We start from the raw sequence: 20251 nt of genomic DNA on the forward strand, positions 1-20251 counted from the left end.
ATCAGCTTAGCATTGGAATCAAGTGACACGAGCTTCAAATGCAAAACGATGGTGTGGTGTAACCGTTAGGGAATTCGGATTATGATTTACACTTTTAATAGTGGTTACATTTCCTCACAAAATGTACCTTAATATGCTATGTAAAAATGTCGGTAAAGGAAAACAACAGCCCTATGCAATAGGAAATTAATTTATCAATATTTACTGTTTTGTGGAAAAATGTTTTTATTAGAATGCTTTTTTTTTAAGAACATAAAAAAACAGAAAATAAAATACAACTGTAAATATCATCATAGGCCGTGAGCTGGTAGTTTCATCAAAAGCAAGGGAACTGAAAACATCAGAGAAAGAGAGATAGAGTCGTTGGCGTTTATTTTACCAGTAGCCTACCTTATGAAGAGAGAGGAGGCTTGCCCTAGTAAGGACAAAGCAGGGATAGAGTCAAAACGCAAACTGTTAATTCAGCAAACTGTTAATTCTGCAAACTGTTCTCACGATGTTACTGAAATGGTTTGTCAGTGTTATAACATTGCCACTTAATTGCAGCAACATTGTGAGAAACGTTTTGTGTTAGCTGGGACGGCGAGCCAAGGAAATTACGATTCTCCTTTGAACGTCACAGCGCGGCGGATCTCCGTTGTCCGCGAAAAATTCAAAAAGGGGCTCAAGTTCATGCCCGGATGTTTGACTATGGAAACCCCTTTTCGGCAGCTCCAGAGAACGAGGTTCTTGTAAGCGCCGCGTTCGTGTAAAGATGAAAACCAGGGGTTTGCAACCAAACCGAGAATGGCTCGACGAGATCTTACCACCAATGCAGACCATACGGAGAGATCGGATGAAACCCTGTTCGTCACAACCAGGAGAACTTTCCAGGAGGCCAGCAACAAGCACAAACTGCAGCGTCTTCTCTACTACTGTAAGTCAACAATCGTATAAGACCGTTACTACTATAGCTTACATATTGCTATAGGTTTTTGATATATTTGTTCGCCCGAAACTATATCAACACAGATCTCGAATTGATTTCATGTTGGGGTTAGGAATCTGCTATGACGGCTGCCTCGAGGACTTGACTTCAGCTAGCAGGTTGCCGTGTTGGCTAACTCTGATGAAGGTGAAACTTAGCTGGTCAAAGATTTGGGCCATTTCCTGGGAATAGTTTTAAAAAATTAAAATGGCCTACACGAAAACCAAAGGGATAAAAATGAGAAATGGCGTAAAAGGAGCCTATGGTGTAAGTGCACTTGGACGCTGGAGTAGGGTAGGCCCGGTGATCTTCGTAATTTACAGAGATGCCATTGAGAAAATTCCTCATTAAAATCTGCTCTGACATTCTCTATCAGTCCTTTAAATTCAGTTTTCCTGGTATGAGTTAGTGGTGCAGATGTATCTGCTGTGAACAAATTTGATTTTTTTTAGGCCTGATACTGCATTCAGTCAAACAAACAGGGTTATTAAAATGACCCACTATTGTTTTAAATTGTTTTAAATGTTAAGGTTATGTGTGTGTCACTGAAAGTTCCAGCACGGTTACTGAATCAAAAGTGTCACAGCATCCCCATTAATTTTCTAATATTATAATTTTCCCATGAAATATTGTGACATTAAGGCTTTGAAATGGTGCAAGAAATTCACATTTTTGGCTTTACTTTACTTGTTTTTAAAAAAATAGCGAACTGCTCTCATTCTCCACTTACAGCTGATTTGGCAATCATTGTTAACTCAAGATATTATACGGACAACCTTGGGATTTTAGTTCTCCAACACTGCTGGATACAGGATTTGCATCTCCTTTGTCTTTGCGGTTGGTGTGGGTCAGTCCCTGTGAGACAGGACGTGCTCAGTTCAGGAGCACCAGTGAGAAGCTGAAGTGAGCGTGGGCTAGTTTTTGTAGCTGATTAAGAGGGTCCACAGTCTCTCAGTCCCATTCTGTGGTTGTGTATCGTGCTGCTCGGTTCTGGTCTCAGCTGTGTGTCTTGCTGCTCGGTTCTGGTCTCAGCTGTGTCTCGTGCCGCTCGGTTCTGCTCGGTTCTGGTCTCGGTACCTGCCCCGTGTTATTCTAGCCGCAGGCGCAGCAGGCGGGTTTGGGGGTGCACTGCGGTGTGCAGCAGGGCTCCAGCTGCGGGTCGGTCCCTCTCCCCACCTGGGCCTCCCCGAACACCATGCCCCCCTCGAACTCGGCCTTCGCGTCCCGGAGCAGCTGCAGCACGGCCTGGTGCTCGGGGTGTTCGGGCGTGGCCAGGTTGTAGTCCTCCGAGGGGTCGGCCTCCAGGTCGAACAGCAGCGGGGGGTCGTGGTGCATGAGGGGGGCGGTCTCGTGACAGTCCTTATCTGGGGTGGTGTTACTCAGTACTGAGCCTGTGAATCACATCAGGAATTAATGGGGCGGCTAGCTCTCACAAACAGGAAATGAGGTAAGCTTTCACTTATAAACAGCAACGCTAGCAACATATCAGTGACTCGTGACCATTTAAGCTCAGTGAAAGTGCTCTTGGTGACTCATCACATCTCTAATTATAAAGTTAGGGGCCTTTTTACAGAGCAGACAATTTTTATATTGCTTACGCAGCTGCTGTCTTTTAAAACCACAAGAACCTATTTCATATTACCATTTAATAGTTTAGCAGCATGATGGTCCCATATCATATTTCTCTGTAATCTTTCCGTGCGAGCTGCACGGCTCACCTTGTGTGTAGTAGTGAGCCTTGTATCTCCCAAGCCGGACCGCAAACAGCCCATGCTCCTCATCTGGGAACATTGGGTAGTAGAACATGGCTTCCCTCTTACTCTGGAAAGAAGGGCAAAGCAACAGAAATGTGTGACGGTGTGATTGTTGGAGAAAAGTGCTAGCGGTTGGCCCGGGAACCTGGTCGCTCCGTGTTTTTATTTCAAAGGGCCTTGTCCTTCTAAGGAAAGCCTTCGTGTATAAAAACTCCAGGTACAAACGTCAGTATTTTGTAAGAGCATCTGCCTAATAAATGAATCGCTGTACAGCTTTTACAAATATTCTTCCAAATGAAATATTTTGCCTCATAGTAAGATTTTAATAAAACATGCTACGTTCACCATTTCATTACTAAGAGCGTTGTATGCTGCCTCAGTGACTTTTCACTAAAGATTTAGCTGGAAAGGTCAGCAGTATGAACGCTTACTGGTCCGTGTCTGAATAAGATGTCGCTCATGTCAAAGCCGTCCAGTTGCACTCTGGGTAGCTTTGCCCCGGCCAGCCCTGCAATGGTGGGCAGGAGGTCCAGGGTGCTGGCGAGTGCATGTGTAACACCTAGTGGAGGAAATGGTAGTTTGTACTTAACACTGAGAGAATTAATACAGTAGGTCTTGTTTTCCTTTTTGTACCTGGTCTGATTGCCCCGGGCCAGTAGGCGATGGCAGGCTCCCTCATGCCCCCCTCGTAAGTGGTGCCCTTCCCGCACTTAAGGAGGCCCCCGTTACCCCCGTTGGACATTCGCAGTAAAGACGGCCTGGGAGGGGGTGGGGAGGGGGGGGGGGCAGAATGAGAACACAATCTGGGTAAAAGAGTACCATTTCTCTTCTCAAAATGTTTTTTTTTTTTTTACATGTAAAAATAATTTTGCGGTTGTACTTTTCTTCTTTCCTTTTTTAAGAGCTATCAAACATTTATTTTCAAACATGCAGGGATTACAGTTCTCACTGGAACCGAAGGCTTTGAGGTTGACAGGGAATGAGATACCACTGTGCTTTTGATTTCAATCCTGCTGCGACCTTTACTCTCACAGCGAATCAGATGGACTTTGATGTGAAGCTGAAATCAGGAATTCAGTTGATGATAACCCACGCCCTTGTTCCATTTAAAGCTTAGTCACAAACGCAGCCTACCTGTAGGCCACACGCTAAGAAAAGCCACTTCAAAGCCATGCTTTGGGATTGAAAAGGTGTGCTAGTTTTGAGGATGCTTGCAGGAGACCCTTACCCATTGTCTGAGGTGAAGAACACAAAGGTGTTGTTCTGAACGCCGTGGTCCTCCAGGGCCTGAATGAGGTTTCCCACAGTGCTGTCTAGTTCCATCAGGGCGTCCCCAAACGGCCCCCTGGGAGATTTTCCAGCCGCCCCCTTCCCTGCAAACTGGGGCCGGTGTGTGTGCTGAAGAGACAGACATCACTCAGCATTTTATTCAGGGTCCCCTGCAGAGACTGCAATACACACTGTGACTGATCTTTGTGTTGTTATGAATTATGCTGTAATGTACGCAAGTCACTTGGTATGTCTTGGGTGTGCCACGTAGTGTTGTAATTTACTCTAATGCATAGGTGGAGTCTCTCGTGCATCTTCTAAAATCTAAAATCCATTTCTCAATTAAAGTGGAAATTGAAAAGGCAATTCTATTCTATTGATTCATTCATTTGGCAGAGACATGGGTGACTTCATTTACATGGCCATTAACAGCAAAACAACTCTGAGTTGATCTTGATGCCATAGACATTTAATGAAGTTAATCAGACCGAACTACTGCAAAAGTGAATTAAATGAATTATTCACTTCAAAAAGTAAGTGATTTGTAAGTTGGCAGTATTTTATTTGAGATATATTGCAGATGCTAATGTACAGGGTGTGAACTCGTGGATGGTCACGTCACTGCTTGAATATTAAATGCAGCACTCACGTGTGAGGGATAGTACAGGAAGAATGGCTGCTTTCTTCTGGCGGACACGGATACGAACTGGGTGGCATAGTCACTGTAAGCCTTCTCCAGATCCAGGAAGTTGATTGGCTGCTGCTTAATGGTGTCATTGGCCATAAGCGGGACTGCAACCAAGCCCTGGTCGCACAGCCCAAAGCACTTAATGTCCGGGGGAAAGCAGGTCAGGTTTTGACAGGGACCCTGTGCATATAGAGAGTAAAATAAATATATGATTGCTGTCCTACAGGACTCAGTTCAGGCTGTGTGATGAACTGATCAGTCCTTAAATATGTAACACATCTTCGAGTCAGATTATACCTGGTCATGGGAGTAGGGCACGCCAAGATAGTGGTCAAAACCCTGCTTGGTGGGGAGGTACATTCTATTAGGCCCCACCCCCAAGTGCCACTTGCCGATGATGGCAGTTGCATAGCCCAGAGGCTTCAGAACCTCCGCAATGGTTGTCTCGTTCAGTGGGAGACCTCCTTTTGAGCCCGGATAGAACACACCGGGGTATATTCCAGAGCGCGTCTGGTAGCGACCAGTGAGCAGGGCTGCCCTGACGAGGAATAAGGGCGAAAAAAAGCAACCTTAATGTACAATTCTGTATTAAACATTGTTTTAGTGCCGCTACGTGGACAAAAGAAGGATTACATTCAGAATGTTGTGATTGACGAATTATTTGTAATTAGGTCATTCGTAAAACGCACAATATTAAAGTATAATTAATAAAAAAGAAAAAAAAAAACCCTGTTTTTGGTGTAACAATGCGGTAAAAAGTAAGTAAGAACATAGTAAGCTAGGTACCTGGATGGACTACAGACGGGACTGGAGGAATAGAAGTCGGTGAAACGAAGCCCTTTGGAAGCTAGTTTATCCAGGTTGGGAGTCACTGAACTCGGATGCCCGTAGCTACCCAAGTCTCCAAATCCCAAATCATCGGCGAATATGAGAATGAAATTTGGTAACGTTGCCTGGGAATTCCCGCATTTCAGAAGATTCGCCGCGACAAACATAAATGTACAGTAATAATACATAATGTTATACATAGGCCAACTTGCACAGAAACGGGTGCTCTGGTTTAGAATACCATTTTTATGAAAACTGTAAAACCCTTGTCCCGACTTCTAAGTAGCCTAAAGTGCGGATAACGTTAGCTAGATACGTTAGTTGCAATTTGAATAACTGCGTATACGTAGCTGGGTGTACTGTAGCCTACTGTACACGACCGTAAGTGCTGTATATTCACCGCGGAACACCATAATAAGTTGCTTTAATGTAATGTAAATTATGTAGCTAGCCTAACCTGTTTCTCATCCGAAGAATTAAATACCCAAAATCAAAATAAAACAGTCATATGACTGTTCCAAGACCACCTGACAAGGCTGATCATGTTACGGCACTACGACGTAGTTTTGCATGCTGGGAAATGTATTTCCGTGTCCAATTATTAACTTGCAAATCTTAAATGGAATTTTCAGGTTTATACTAATTACTATATAAAATATTATTTCATGACTTCAAAGTGGTGTTGCTCCCTTCACCTACCTGGGTCTCCCAAGGCACCATGATTCCCTCCTCGAAATACACCGTTGCATGCTGGACTAATATGCTGACCAACGCATGGTGAACCATATCTGCAAAGCTGAAAGTGATGACATTTTAGGTTATGATAGAGGTACTCCCAACACAAGATATCCCTTTTGGGGATATTGAATTGCAGCATAATGTTTCCAAATAAGAGGCATTTAATATTTAAATAATGTAGATTTTGATTTGCTCTTCAGTTACTCTGCATTGATATTGTGTCACAAACCCTCTGTCGCCAACAGCAGCTCACCCTGTGAAGTAGCAAGCCTTGTACCTCCCCAATCTAACAGCAAACCATTCTTTTCTTTAAGATTTGTGGGGCAGTAAAACGTTCTAAACACAGTAAAGCCTTTTTTTCTGAATGAAATAGAGATTTGTGGGGTAGTAAAACATTTCCAACATTGTAAAGTCTTTTTCTTGCTTTGAGACAGAGTGAAAACAAAACAATTGCTCCAGTTCCATAGTGACTCTGCTCCCGGTTTACACACACCTATCTTTTGCATGTGAAGTAGTTTCGATATCTGTTTGGGAAGTTACTTTACTAGTCTGAATAGCATAATTACTTTTTTCATGCTGTTTCATTTTCATACATGTCCAACAGTTAGACTGCAAAGCTAGCTTTCAAGTTAACTTTTAAGATTATTGTTTAGCTTAATGTCCGTATCGTGATTGAACATTTATGAACCTCCGCTACGGTCATCTCATTCAGAGGGAGCCCTCCTTGGGAGGAACACACCCAGATGTTTTGCAGAGGCGGTCTGGTAGAGCCCCGTCAGCATGACTGTCCTGTATGAAGGGATATTGAAGCATGCATTTCTACAATTACATTTTCAGAAGTGTTCTTTTGTTGTCAGTGCCCTCAAGTGGACACACTTGGAATTGCATGATCTATGTATTCCACAAGTCAAGTTCTGAAATAGGGCTGTGGTAGTCTTCTTGAATACTAATATGTTGGACAGCAGTGTTGGAGCGTGATGTAGGACTTTGATACGATACAATAATGATAACATATACCAGCTGGATAGGGTACATACAATACTATTATATTGCAATATGTCCATGAGAGCTAGTATAGGTACATTTTCACATTGCTTTTCACACATATGATGTACTGTGTGTGTGTGTATAGATGTGTATATATATGTGTGCGTGCGTATACATGTGTGTATATGTGTGTGTGTGTGTGTGTGTGTGTTGTGTGTGTGCAATTTGTCATACTACAGTGTGTATTTTTGCGAGAATCCAAGGGGTTTGTACAATAACATTTGCAGTATTCTTTATGTGAAGTTTCAGATTGGGACAAAAGGTCATATAACACAATGTGTTTTTCAAATGAAGACTGAACAAAGAGCACACTAGGTTTCTTGTCGCTATTATGTCTCCTGAATAAGTTTTAAAGCCTCTTTCCCCCGCCCCGAAATTGAGGTGTCCTTTGCCTCGCCCTTGTATTGTCTGGGAGTGATTCGATGTGACGCACAGCCTGCTGAATAAACAGGAAAAGAAATAAGATTTCTGATGCTTTTACATGCTGGTCACCGGCCCGAGGAAGGGGGTGTCAGGGCTGATTTTGTGAAGTGAAGACCAACCGGTCCCCCCCTTTTTTTCCCCTCGTTCCTGCTAAGAGAAGGGGTGGCCCACGGCATACAAATTCAGCGGCTGCACAAAAAGCCAGTCGTGGAGAGAGGGAGAGAGGGAGGGGGAGAGAGAGGGGCGACGGACCGCAGAAACGGTGATGATAACGGCTTTTCGCTCGTCCGGATCGAATGATAAATCCGTCCTTTTCATTCGCGTGGAGTTCGGGTGCAATTACCCATTCAGCTCACTCGGTTATCAGGACTTCATTTTGATGGAGTTCTGTGTCAATACTGTTAAGATGCAAGGGATGGCGCCTTCGCCGAATCAATGGGAACCCGCGGCAGAGGAGGCCATTGCATAGCTTCATATCAACGCAACGTGTCCTTCAAAATGTCAGCCCTGGTGCCAAGGAAGAGATGAATTATCGTGCTTGTCTTAGAAAATGGCAGCCCAGAAACAAACACATAGTTCCCCATGTTTATAGAAGTGGCACTGAGCAATGCTGGATTTGCTAAGTGTAAAACCTCAGTATCTTGCCAAAAAATCTACAAGCTGTGGATGCTTCCAGCTCCCCTGGACAAAGGGGGTACTGCAGGAAAAAGTGAGGCTTCATCTGACTACATGTATTAGTGTTGCATGTATTAGTGCATATTATCCAATGTGTACATGCGTACATACATATAGGCTATATATATATATATATATACTGTATATATTAGGGCACCATATTGGCCGATGTGCACTAATACATGCAAATCATGTAGTCTGATGCCACCTTTCTATTTCCAGCAGGATTCCTCTGCATCCATCTTTTACATTCCAATAAGCCTGTGCGTCCGCCAGTAGAGAATCAATTATATTTTCCCTTCAAAACCAGTGGCTCAGCAGCATTGTGCACCCAGATTCAGAATTGCGCTGTTCTCCTTGTGAAACCTGCGCTCGGTCAAATCGCAGAGCTTCCTCCTTAAAGTGAAAGGTCAAAGGTGAGAGGTCGCGCCCGGGGGAGAGGGGTCGGCTGAGGTAAGGCACAGCCGTGGCTCTGGGCGTGATGGTAGCATGGTGCAAACCTCGACCCCTCTGGCAGAGACCGTGAGGTAATCGGTGGCTCTGTTCCCTTATTGGCTCAGATTTGTACCGCTTCATTCTTCTGAACACCAAACTGGGCTGGACCTGCAGTGTGTAACTCTACTGTTCAACTCTCCCTCCATGAGAATAACCAGAAGCCCTATCTTATGTTTTGTTTATGGAGTGGAAGCATGCGAGATGGGTAACATTCAGAGAATGCCGTATCTTATTATGTTATGCGGTCTGCTTTGGTGTAATTTTGTCTAATTTTCAAGACATTCAATGCTAATACACGCCACAATGCATTAGTCTTAAAAAAACCTGCTCGTCATTCCTCCTGGCTTGATGGCGGAGGTGGAGTTGCCATGGGAGTCAGGTGGAGTTGCCATGGGAATAATATTTAAAGTGTGATGACACAAATCCATCAGAGGAAAAGTGTTATCAATGGCCAACTACAGTAGAAACATTCAATGTAAAGCCTGAACGTAGACCGTTTCCAATTCGTCTTTTTTTTTTTTTTTTCTTTACCAGCACAATATTTCTGTGAAAAATACCACATTTTTTCTTCAGACTGGGGGAAAAAAAGACAAATTCACAAATAATTGTTTTATGGAATTTAGATGTACTGGAAGCATAATATCCTATATTACACCTGCACAACGCACTGTAAGCATCCATATGTTGTGTGTTTTTTAGATTTATCTAGCCTCCTGACATAATTGTAATATAAAAGTTCTAAGCTACGCTATATGACTAAATGTATCTGGACACCCCTGGGTCTGGGGCTGTTTTTTCATGGTTTGGGCTAGGCCCCTTAGTTCTTGTGAAGGCAAATCTTAATGCTACAGCATACAATCACATTCTAGACAATTCTGTGATTCCCCAGTGCAGCGGCTCAGAAGGCCTGGACTAAAAAGCTTGCTTTGGTCTACAGTTTTAAGGGGCCCCACAGAGACTGCACATGCACAGGGCCCAGAATTCTGTGCTACCCTCCTGCTAAGGAGAACGATCGGATTGAGATGCGCAGCCATGCGTGATTGGTTCAAAGGCCCCACTCACTCCAGCTGAATAGATTGTTTTAATTTACCATTCCCTTTCATGTCCCTGCAGAGCAAACTTAATTCCACTCGCCGGCCTCTCTCTGTGACAAAAACCAGCGTAAGGTGCTGGGTCACCGGAGCATATGAGATTCAGAAAAGGAAAGACTCGTAACAGACCCGTGAAAGACTCTGATAACAAACAGTAGCGTTTATTTAGCCATGAGAACAGTTAACGTTTCGACCCGATCGGTCTTCAGCAGAACTGTGGGGCGACATAGCTCAGGAGGTAAGACCGATTGTCTGGCAGTCGGAGGGTTGCCGGTTCAAACCCCGCCCTGGGCGTGTCGAAGTGTCCTTGAGCAAGACACCTAACCCCTAACTGCTCTGGCGAATGAGAGGCATCAATTGTAAAGCGCTTTGGATAAAAGCGCTATATAAATGCAGTCCATTTACCATTTACCAGAACTGTGGTCTGAAAACGTTACAGGTTACGGTCAGGCTTCAACGGCAACATGGCTGTTTTTGTTACAGCAATCCAGCCGTTCTTACGCCTGATCCAAGACCGGTGAAGGTGCAGCGTAGAATATTTCACTGCCGTTCATTTTTGGCTCAGAAAGTTTCATTTCTCTGGAAGGCAGTGTGAGGAGTGGACTCTTGACTGTTGCATCTCATCTACTGAGAACCTTCTTCTTTAGGCATAATCATGTGCCACACTACCAGCCTCCCTCTGTCTCTATGATTTTTTGCAGCGATCAAGTTAACTCATCGTAGGGTGGCCATCTGGGGCGGGGTCACAGCCGGGCTACAGAATATCACTATCCAATCACCTTTTTCCCCTGATGCTGTCATTTCTGTGCTTGACAAAGGCAAAGATGAATAATTCAGAGAGAGAGAGAGAGAGCAAGCAAGACCGTCTTCTTTCTTGGAAGAGGAGAAGGATGAATTATTCACAGGAGCCGTTGAGTCAGAGGACGACAGATCTCTGCATCTCTCCGGTCTGCTGTGTGAGTTCAGCACCACGGACAGAGTCAGAGCTGGCATGGGAAGCGGGACCAACAGGCCCGGGGCAGACACTGCAGTGCAGAGGAGATCGCGAAACCAAACGAAGGAAACTACCCCCCCCCCCCCCCAAATGGGTGTATTAGTCTATGCTCCTCCTCTTCTTCCTTTCATCCTTCTTTCTTCTTCCTTTCTTTTTTCCTGCCTCACTCTTCCTAATTTTTCTTCCTTATTTCTTTCTGTCTTTTATTTGCGCTAGTTTGAGGCATTGTGCAAACTGTTGGAGAAGTTCGCACTCTGTCAGGGTCACGTTCGTGGACCTTACACAACCCTGATCAAAATGATACATTTGCCTAAATTCTTTGAAAGCCTTTGGTTTATGCCAAGTGGTGGGTGGGGTCTGAAAAAAAGCTTGTGATTGAGGATGCAGTATTTTATTGATTCAGTGCTTATCCCTGTTCAGGAAGCGCAGGTGTTCTATCGCACCACAATGCCACGAGGCTTTCTGCCCGATCACACAGAGATGGTTGCTGAAGGGGACGCGATCGGTCTCGCAGAAAAAAAAAACGCGGGAGCGCTCTCTCCTGTCCGAGCCCCTTGAAGTGCCACTTCACCTAACGAGCCGTCTCCTCCAGGCCCGAAAAATGACTTCAAAGGCAGCTCGTGCCACGGCAGAGAGCGTTCAAAGCGCAATCGCGTGGAATTTGAGATCCCTCTTGGCCTGGAGATGCCGCAGATCAGAGGGGATGCTGTCACGGAGGTTCACTGGTTGTGCATTGGGAGCAACCCACAGTGCTGAATCCACGGTGCATGGTGCACGTCGATCGGTTCGGCTGTTTGGGCGCATTGTTATCGGTCTCCCTTCTTTATAACGATCTCCATCTGATAATGATCTCCTCATTTCACCGTGCTTTTCAGATCGTTGACAACTCCGGAGAGGGCGGAGTGAAATTAGTTATTGTCCCTGCGTACTTGCGGCAATCTCGATTCGAGATCGAAAGACGAACGTGAGGCTGATGTACGGATTATCGTCTTTTATTCCGTAGTGTTTTCCTGCGTGTGTGTGTGTGTGTGTTTTACCGTTTGACAGAAAGGACCGTTTTTTTTACCTGCGGTTGCGTGTTGTTTTCTGGCTGCCCGTGTCTGAAGGGTCCCTCGCACGCCCGCCAGGTAATTGGAATGGCTCGCGGCCGTCGGTTTATCTGGGTAAGGCCGTAACGAGCGGCTGTCGGGATGAGATTCCGGGAGCGCGTCGCGGTAATTCACCGCGCGTGACCTTATCCCCGCGTAAATGAAAAGGGCTGTCAGTGGTAAATAATGCCCCCCCGACGAACCCGACGTGAGGTACTCTCGAGCCCGAATTTTTTGCGCAAGGGTACTTCACACGGGGGGGCGACTCGAGTGCCTGCCCAACGAGCCGTGCCGCGCTCGACGCGTTTAACGCATTCCGATGGGGCTTGTTAAGGCAAAAGCTCCGCTTACTCGCTCGTACTGTACCTACGGCGTGCTGGGAAATGTAGTCAGGGCAGACCTGGACGTGCTTCTGCCCGGAATGTTGATTGGGTGAGGCTGAGAGACTAGAAGGATTAGGGTAGGGAAGGGGTGGAGGGGGGTGGAGGGGGGGGGGGGTAACACAGGGGTTTCCCTCTCCCCCGAAACGCTTGGCCTGCCAGCTGAAATAAGCAGATGTGTTCTCGCAGGGTGCGGGAATGGATGATTGGAGGAGGAATCCAAATATTTGGGGGATATTTAGTCAGGTTTCCTGCCAAGCTGAACAAGTGGGGAACTCCATATTTATGCAGTTTGATAATGCCTTAATTCTGATGCCAGCATGGGATAAATATGTACTGCCACTCTTAATATTTTTTTGCTATGAAGGGCATGGGCTGTAGAACTCTGAATCAGTAGAATACTGATTATGCCAGCTGCTAACTGACTGACACTTTCACATTCTCTTACATTCTCTGTACAGTAAGCTCCATAATGTTTGGGACATAGCAATGCTTTTTCTTGATTTTGCTCTGTACACCACAATTTTAGATTTATAATCAAACAATTCACGTGTGGTTAAAGTGCAGATTCTCAGCTTGTATTGATGATGATCTTCACTTTAACCTTGTGTGAATTGTTTGATTACAAATCAAAAATTGTGTTGTACAGAGCAAAATAAAAAAAAGCATGTCTATGTCCCAAACATTATGGATCTATCTGTTAATGGCGTAGTTGCAAGTCACTGGAACCTTCTACTGAGATTTAGCATGAAGTGTCGGGTCCTTGAGTTGAGGTCACTAAGCAGTCATCGGAGGTGTGCTTTTCTTCGCCTCGCTGTCGATGCCCCCCCCCCAGAGGAAGGCTTCCTGGGTGAAGGGGTCACGGTCTGTTCTCCTGGCCTGGAAGAAAACCATCACTCCAAGGAGATCTGCTCCAGCTGGCTCTGTACCTGAAGTGAGGGTGACTCAGCACTTTCCCCTCTGAAGACCGAGTGTGAAAGTGGATCTGCCCTGAGTCGGAACGAAGCCTCGGAATGAAGCACCTTTCCAATCTCCTGCAGTCTGTCAGTGGAGCTTAAATCAAACGGAGGCGGACGTACAATACGCCATTATTCAGCGTGCAGGACACAGCAAGGGAGAGTCGGGCTTGAAGTTTAAAAGTTCGAAAAACATAAACCCCTTTTTTTTTCCTACACAAAGGGGCGGTTCACCCAAAAAGGACTCCAAGTAAGTGGAAATATAGCTTTATTTTATTTTTTGGGGTGAACTGCCCCTTTAACACGGTCTAAGCTTCTACATGGGAACTATACCGTACCTCCTTATCCGAGTCATGATGAGGCGTATAGTGTCTACCGTAGATCTCCTGATGGTCAGCGCCTGACTGGAGGCTTCATGAAGAGGACTCTACCATTACTCATAATAGAGTGGAAAGTTCTCAATTAGGATCATGTCATCAGGGAAAACGACTAATCAAGAAGGGTTCCAGAGGGTGCACAGGCAACAGCACAGAGGTTTCTTCATTAAGTATTCATCAGAAGAATCAGTTTGGTCATGTTTATCTGTCGGGCGCTGAGCTGCAGAGCTGTTGCAGAAAAATAGCCTTCGAAATGTTGGGGCTGACCGTGTATTTCAGGAGATGAATGAAGTGTCGGAGACACTTATTCTTTTCAAATGACTGTAAATCAAGTACAGTAGCCTCTATTTAGCCGTGCTGAAACATGAGAACATGATTGAGCGGTACCCTATTGTACTTTGTAATTAGTGCTTCTCCTAATGGTTCCAAAGCTGTCTTGAAGCGAGAACTCTTTGTTGTTTCGTTTTATGTTTGTTAAATGAGTTAATTCCCAGTGACACTATCCATCTCTAGCCCTTGAATAAGAAATTTGCATTCGAGCCGGAGCACGGCACCGGATAAATAATTGAATTTGATCTTGTGAGATGAATCCTGCGCCATACTCCACAGAGGACGGCCAGGCGGTCCGCTTAATTTTCTTCCTTTTCCTCTTGCCCTACTTTGGCGAGAACGCTGCTGTTTCGTGTGAACACTAGAGGGCGCCCCTCGCTCAAAAGCATGGTGTCACGCTCTTCTTCTAACAAGCTCACGCCCAGCCTGGCTTCCTGCAGTGGGGAAAAAAAAAAAATGCATCCAGCCAGCATAGCTGTGAAGATTCCTTCTTGACAGAGGAGATTATGTGATTATGTGGTGCTATTATGAAGCGTTTTATACCCGTATTGATTCCTCTGTCTGAAAGGTCATGGTAGCCTTACCAGGTTAATGGGCTCAGCGGAGATGTATTGATGATATGGGTAATTGTGCGGTGACAGTGTGAGTGTGTTCCCCTGCCGGCACACACATGATGATGGCGGGACTTTTCCAAAGACCCAGGCAGATTTATAGCGCCAGAAATGAAGTCGCACGCTGCCCTGGAGGACAGCAATAACAAATCCCTCTCGAGATTGCAGCCATTGCTCTTGGACAAGGCTGCGTGCGTGTGCGTGTTTGTGCGCGCGTGTGTGTCTGCCTGTGCGTGTGTGTGTGTGTGTGTGTGGGCATCCGCGTGTGTTCGTCTGTGTAACATTGTGTATTGTTAATATTTTTAAAATTCTGTTCAAATTCAGTTTTAAATTTTAGCGCTTTTTAAAGAGACGCTATCGCAAAGTTGTTGCACTGTCTATCACAAAAGACATTACAATGGTATATTTAAAGGACATTAAAACAGCTTGACGTTGTGTGTTTACTCTTCGGTATGTATTATTAAACTAAAGGAGAAGAGAGAGAGCTTGGGCATAAGATTGGGGGAAGCTTGCCAGATGACTCAAATATGGAAAGTATAAAAAAGTATTCAAATAGCAAGCATTAATTTACCATGGTTTGGCTTTGCTGCTGAAATACGAATAAATAAATAAATAAAATGAATAAATAAATAAATAAGCGCTGTGTTTTGACATTCTCACAGCTGATCCTCCAAAGCAAAACAATTTTTTAATGGACTCCTTTGAGATGCAGAGAACTGCTTTGACGAGTCTCACACACACTTTTTTCAGGCCCTTGGTGCGCTCCCTTCAGAACGGTGGAAGGTCACAGCCACTGCCTGTTTCGATCAGGTAGTTCTCTGCGGCATTTCTAATTGGACGGCCTCCTTCTTTACCTGAGCCCTTGTGGCTCTGTGGGTGGCGGGCGGTGCTCCAGGGAGCTAGCCTCGTTAGCCGCGGGTTCGGCAGCCTATCGTGTGCCCCCCCCCCCCCCCCCCCCCCACTGCCCACCGCAGCGAGAGCAAGGGGAGATAAACCAGATGGTCACCGATCTGCGAACAGAGCTAATCCACGATTGTGATGCGACATGTAGCTGAACGGTAGAGGACGATTACAGTGGTGATGCAAGTGCTAGTGATGCTGTAGAGCGAAACCACGTTTCAAGATGGATGCAGGACATATAACCGGAAAGTGGGGTGGCAAGCCCACACGCTTGGTCGTAGGTGGTGACGCTAATTGTGTCCACGTCCTGAGGCTGGTGATCTATCCCTGATCTAATCCAATGGGGTAGCCGTGGTGGCACTGGCCACCTCTGGAATTCGATTGACCACCCCAGGTGCCACCACTATTTTCCCACCTAAAATAGTGCATTATCATTGGCTAATATAACTGTTGGCGATAGTGTGGCCCCCAGTTACTGAGTCTCTGACTCTCCCCTGGCTACCCCATGAAGAACATCCTGGTAAACCCCCCCCCCCCCCCCCCCCCCCAGGTTGTGTGTTTTCATCCCCGACCCCCACAGTTCCACTGTAACCCACCTGCCACTACAGCTGCGTACAGTGTGTTTTGCTCACTTGGGATTCTCAAATGCAGTGTTTGTTCCACTTTTACTCTCCGGCTTGATGCTCGATCCCCCCCTGCTGTCTCACAGTGGCTCCTGGTACAGCAGAAATAACACAGAAACAAACCGCACAAAGCATTCACCACCGTCATTTACGCAGCGAGCATCGCTGTGGGGAAGCGAGTGGACACACCGTTTTACACAAATGCAATGTTCATCACGCGCGTTTGCATCTTGTCCTGTCATCCGCGCAGCCATGCTATCGCAAATGTAAAATGACAAGAGCATAGTTATAGCGCTATAAACGTGTTGCTATTGCGATCAATTAGCTGCGTCTCCAGATTTTAATTGTCTGTATTCCACAGTGTGGAATCGGATTAATGCAGACAGAGAGCTGATGAACGCTTTAAGAGGCTGTTTGGTGAAACATGCAGGTCACGAGTCTGAGCGGGGTTCGGGAGAAGCGGACTGTCCACTCTGACAGTGCATTACATAGCATGCATTTCAAAGTAAAGTACAGTGGCTTCTAAAATATGTGCACTAGATGTTAGGAGAAGGCTAATATATGGTGGTATATGTTACCATACCATTTGAAAGCTCACTCACCAGAATTCAAGTGTATTATTGCATTTGGGATACATTACTTCATAAAACTCTTTCACTGGCATGCCTAATGTCAAATTTGAAAACACACACACACACTACACACACACACACACACACATGCACACTACAGACACACACACACACACACACACACACACACACTCTCTCGGTACGGGCTGGATGTTTGGGCTCGTGACTGACGGGTAGCATGCGTTTCTCTGCAGGGGGGTCCGGAGGGTAACGGTGAGACCCGGTCCTGCATTGTTTAACCTGCAGGCCGCTCAGCTAATCCACGGGTCTCCCCCGTGCCACTCTGTCGCGCTGAACTCCAGCAGGTTATTAAGAGAGCAGCGGACCCCCTCGAAATGCAATCTGCTCTTTCGTTTCCTTGACTCCGGGGACTGCGATCCTGATGGATGTGGAGACAAACGATCCTGCCCCCTTGCCCCCCCCCTCCCCACCAAACACAGCCCACTGCATGCGTGCGGGACTCCCAGCATGTTCCCAGCCGGTCCACCGCGACCTCCATTACACTCGCCCCCCCCACCCCCCCGTGTGTAGCGTGACCTTGCGCCTCCTTCCCCAAAAGAAGAGTTCATCATCGCGCTGGCGTCCTGGGATGCGATTGGCTGGTGCGGGCGTGGCACGGTGCGTATGTCCCCCCCCCCCCCCCCCCCCCCCCCCCCCCCTTCGCACGGGCCGTTTCCTGCCCGCCACGCGTAGCGCTGTGAGGCTGCGTCTGCGCGCAGCTCCAAACGAAAGCCAGGAATCTGCCCTTTCCCACACCCGGGAAAAGTCCACAGTCGATCGGAGCAAACGTTTTCTTTACACGGCAGGTTTTAGCCACAAATAACTGATCCTATTTTTACCGAGGGCATGGATGGAGTTTCAGCTGGAAGGTAAGACCAGTGGTCCCGCTGATGGAACCGCCATATTGTGAGAACTGAGGATCCTCCGTGTGTCTGGACGTCAGACAAACGTGATCAGAGAGCAGCGGCATCAGGCATACATTCTTTGCATCGTGTATGCAATCAAATAAAGTTTTTAAAAAATATATTTGTCATTGTGAAGACACGGCAGCTTTTTATTTGTTTTACGTCTTTATGACATACCTTGACATTGATATTCCCCAGCTAGACCCGTTGCTTAATGTTAGGTGACAAACCACAGGCCAGGACAAACCCTCCACTTCATAATGTTTAATTGACATTTCGGTCTCATTTTGTCTGTCGGACGTGCTCCTGCAGAGCTGAGCTAGAAAACCAGGGGCGATACTATTAACTTTTTTTTTGTGAGGTTTGCGATCAATCTTCTTCCTGAGATAATGAAAGCTTTGCATTTGGCAGTCGATTTACTTTGTGTCAGAACTGATTATTACCCTGTTGCTGAAGCCCTGCACCGTAGGTGCCCTGCCCAAAAAAAAAATTTATTGCTGAATTCAAATGTTCATATTATAGTTCAATGAATATTCTTACCAATTTGCAGTTGTTTTCCCAAAAGACCTACTTCACCCATTTTCTGTTCTGCATTTTGTTTTTGCCTGGAGTTTTTATGACATGTATTCGATTTGGTCCTCTTGTCAGTCTTTGTCCTTTCCCTTGATGCGTTCTGTACTCTTCAGTCTAGGTGTGAACGCTAGGTCCAGGTAATTCATGTCAACAGCAGACAAATGGAAGGTGTAACTGTCTCAGCAGGTACTTGCCCTGCATGCTCATGAATATGAAGTTATTCAAATAAACGCCCTGCTATCTGTCATGCTATTGGCTAATCACTGAGGTGGGTGTAGTTTAATTTCCAGGTATCCCCGTTTCCTTTATGATTACCATTATTGCAATCTTGTACTCTTGTAAGTTTGTTGGGAAAATGGTCCATTGTGTGCTGTGCTGTCTGATTTGTGATAAATACTTTAGGGTACTTCACCCATAGTTTTAAGTTTTTATATTATTGGATTCATCTGGAAGCACTGCCTGTTGTACTGTTGCATTTGTGCAGTCAAGGTAAATTGTTTGCCATGTCTGAAATGAACCTTGTTGCATGTTAAACAGAGGGTGCTTCTTGTCCTTTCTCCATCATTAAGTATACTGCTTTAACATTCATGCAGATCATGTGCCTGTAATTAACCAATTGACAGTTGGTATGATGTAAATGAAGGGCCTTTTAAGTGCAAATTAAGTGCAGATTTAATCTCCGTCATTAGCATTTTCCTTATAGGGTCTCATCATTCCTCACTGGCAGAAAAGTCTGGCAAATGCAGAAAACAACAACAAACAAAACAAAAAGTTGAATGTTTTGAGAGCTACCGCTGGCCAATAAAAATGGCCGCTTGATGTACAAAAAGGATAAGTAAGTCCTCTTTCCTGAGCCCTGGAGGAGCTCTCCATTTCCCTTTTCCCCTAATGATACGAGGCGGGCGTTTTGCGAGCTGTCGCTCCTTCGTCAGGTCGGAGCGCGGCGTTTCATTAAAGGCTCCTCTCGCTCGCCGAGAGCAGGAAAGCAGCAGGGCTGTCAGCTCTTCAGGAAGTGGCTGCCATCGAGCCGCAGAGCGGAGCGCGAACCTGCGTCGTGCCATTTCCTGTCTTCATTCGCTCCCGTGTGACGGGCGCTGTACCACTGGCTTTGGCTTGCTTCTGTTCAGGACGAACGGTTGGAATTTTACTCCTGAATGGCGGTTATAATACCTGCTTGTAGGTGTTTTTATTTCCCTTGTCGTCGACGCTGTTGTATTAACACGTCGTGGAGTTAACGTTACGTGATGTCATTTCTGCGAAGAAATTGGATCTGCTCTTAAGCTGTGCAGCTTACTGGCTGCGAGTTTGAATCCAGGATTGGGTGCTGCTGCTGTTGTGAGTAAGCGAGGTTCTTCAGCAATGCCCGGCTGCATTAATTGTTTGTAGTCGAAGTTGTCTGGCGCGTCTGTGGAAAAAAATAAAAGTACGGTAATAACTCATCGTGCTGTTGTTGTTAATAAACATATAACTGTAACACACATAGAGTGCTTTATGTACATTGGTTTGTTTGTGCCTACTGGTGGCAGAGACTGGGCTCAGTGGCCTGGACAATGGTGGGTGAGTCCTAAGCTATATCATTAGCCCAGTATCACTGTTAGTGCATAGTGGAGGGAAAGGGTGAGTGTGTTGTCTTGCCAAGAGTAAGATGGTTTGGCTTGGCCTCCTTCGATTGGCCAATACATTTAATTTGTCTCTAGAACATGCCGGCACTCCCACTCAGCTATCAGTCGTTATCGTGCAGGAATTCACCATCCCTGTTTGTGGGTGCAGGTGGCAGGACGCTGGGTCAGTCGCTGATTCGGTGCGTGGAGGATACGGCGGCTAACTGTTGATTAAAAACGTACAGTGTCTGCGCTGGCAGCGAGTTCATCAGATCGCCGTGAGTAATTCTTCATGTCGGCGAGAAC

At 45.9% G+C, this 20251-nt stretch overlaps 1 protein-coding gene across 1 annotated transcript; it reads right to left on the reverse strand.

Annotated features, from left to right (window-relative positions):
* Window positions 1-207: 207 nt before the first annotated feature.
* On the reverse strand, window positions 208-6033 carry arsa (arylsulfatase A). Its single transcript, XM_035426118.1, has 8 exons — window positions 5465-6033; window positions 4976-5216; window positions 4640-4858; window positions 3950-4119; window positions 3355-3479; window positions 3153-3280; window positions 2686-2788; window positions 208-2358 (listed from the first exon to the last, which is right to left on the reverse strand). The coding sequence occupies exons 1-8, from the start codon at window positions 5704-5706 to the stop codon at window positions 2060-2062; spliced, it is 1527 nt and encodes a 508-aa protein (XP_035282009.1). The 5' UTR covers window positions 5707-6033; the 3' UTR covers window positions 208-2059.
* Window positions 6034-20251: the final 14218 nt, after the last annotated feature.

The sequence above is a fragment of the Anguilla anguilla genome, chromosome 7 (genome assembly GCF_013347855.1).
Source record: "Anguilla anguilla isolate fAngAng1 chromosome 7, fAngAng1.pri, whole genome shotgun sequence".
NCBI classification, from domain to species: domain Eukaryota; kingdom Metazoa; phylum Chordata; class Actinopteri; order Anguilliformes; family Anguillidae; genus Anguilla; species Anguilla anguilla.